The sequence below is a fragment of the Cygnus olor genome, unplaced genomic scaffold (assembly GCF_009769625.2).
Source record: "Cygnus olor isolate bCygOlo1 unplaced genomic scaffold, bCygOlo1.pri.v2 S101, whole genome shotgun sequence".
Lineage (NCBI taxonomy): Eukaryota > Metazoa > Chordata > Aves > Anseriformes > Anatidae > Cygnus > Cygnus olor.
The window spans coordinates 263,689-265,143 of NW_024429083.1; the positions used below are offsets into that span (position 1 = coordinate 263,689).

The following is a 1,455-nucleotide window of genomic DNA, read 5'->3' on the forward strand; positions in this document are numbered from 1 at the left end:
TAATCAGGGATTACCACGTTCCCCTTTCCTTATTGTTATAGGTGAGGACTGACTACTACATTGACCACAACTACTACAGTTCCCTGCTTCCAGAGACACTCTCAGGAAGCGTCTGTCATAACCAATGAAAGGGACCTGACCAATATCTGCTTGAGAGGCCAAAATTGAATTAGTTATCACATAATTCTGTACTATCTTTCTGCCTTTTTCATCCTTGGGCAGGACCCCATGCCCAGAAGCAGCAAATGCCCAACAGCAGCTCTGTGAGCGAGTTCCTTCTGCTGGCATTCACAGACACGCGGGAGCTGCAGCTCCTGCACTTCGGGCTCTTCCTGGGCATCTACCTGGCTGCCCTCCTGGGCAACGGCCTCATCCTCACCGCCGTAGCCTGCGACCACCGCCTCCACACCCCCATGTACTTCTTCCTCCTCAACCTCGCCCTCCTCGACCTGGGCTGCATCTCTACCACTCTGCCCAAAGCCATGGCCAATGCCCTCTGGGACACCAGGACCATCTCATATCAAGGATGTGCTGCACAAGTCCTCTTTTTAGCTTTCTTGTTTGGAGCAGAGTATTGCCTCCTCACTGTCATGGCCTATGACCGCTACATTGCCATCTGCAAGCCCCTGCACTACGGGAGCCTCCTGGGAACCAGAGCTTGTGCCAAGATGGCAGCAGCTGCTTGGGGCAGTGGCTTTCTCGATGCTGTCCTGCACACGACCAATACATTTTCCCTGCCCCTCTGCCAAGGCAATGCCGTGGACCAGTTCTTCTGTGAAATCCCCCAGATCCTCAAGCTCTCCTGCTCAGATGCCTACCTCAGGGAAGCTGGGGCACTTGTGTTTAGTATTTCTTTATTATTTGGTTGTTTTGTTTTTATTCTGGTTTCTTATGTGCAGATTTTCAGAGCCGTGCTGAGGATGCCCTCTGAGCAGGGCCGGCACAAAGCCTTTTCCACGTGCCTCCCTCACCTGGCCGTTGTCTCCCTGTTTGTCAGCACTGCCATGTTTGCCTACCTGAAGCCCCTCTCCATGTTTTTGCCATCCCTGGACCTGGTGGTGTCATTTCTGTACTCAGTGGTGCCTCCAGCAGTGAACCCTCTCATCTACAGCATTAGGAACAAGGACATCAAGGCTGCCTTAAGGAAAGTATTTGGTACCTACTTTTCAGCATTAATAGTGGGCCCCATATCATAACAGGTCTCCCAAGTCATCTGAAAAAACTTTAGGGAGAATTCGTTGTAATTATTTTTCTTTCTTATTATATCCTATATATTTGATGTTTTTACTGAATGTTATTCTTAAACTCCTGCCTGTTATTTATTTATTTATTCTGATCTAATTAATTCATGTACCTATAGAACCAGTCTCTTTTGTGCAGATAAACTAATACAGCAGAAATTCATTAGTCGTAGCTGCCATCTCTTCTCGTCTCCTCTGGAGCTGGGGGAGCAGC

The 1,455-nt window shown here is 48.9% G+C and overlaps 1 protein-coding gene across 1 annotated transcript; it reads left to right on the forward strand.

Moving 5' to 3' along the window:
• Positions 1-245: 245 nt before the first annotated feature.
• Positions 246-1,196, forward strand: LOC121063082 (olfactory receptor 14C36-like). The gene has a single exon (XM_040543415.1). The coding sequence runs from the start codon at positions 246-248 to the stop codon at positions 1,194-1,196; it is 951 nt and encodes a 316-aa protein (XP_040399349.1).
• The last annotated feature ends 259 nt before the right edge of the window (positions 1,197-1,455 follow it).

Coding starts and splice junctions, on each gene's coding strand:
- LOC121063082 (XM_040543415.1), top strand. CDS start 246: ATGCCCAACAGCAGCTCTGTGAGCGAGTTCCTTCTGCTGGCATTCACA.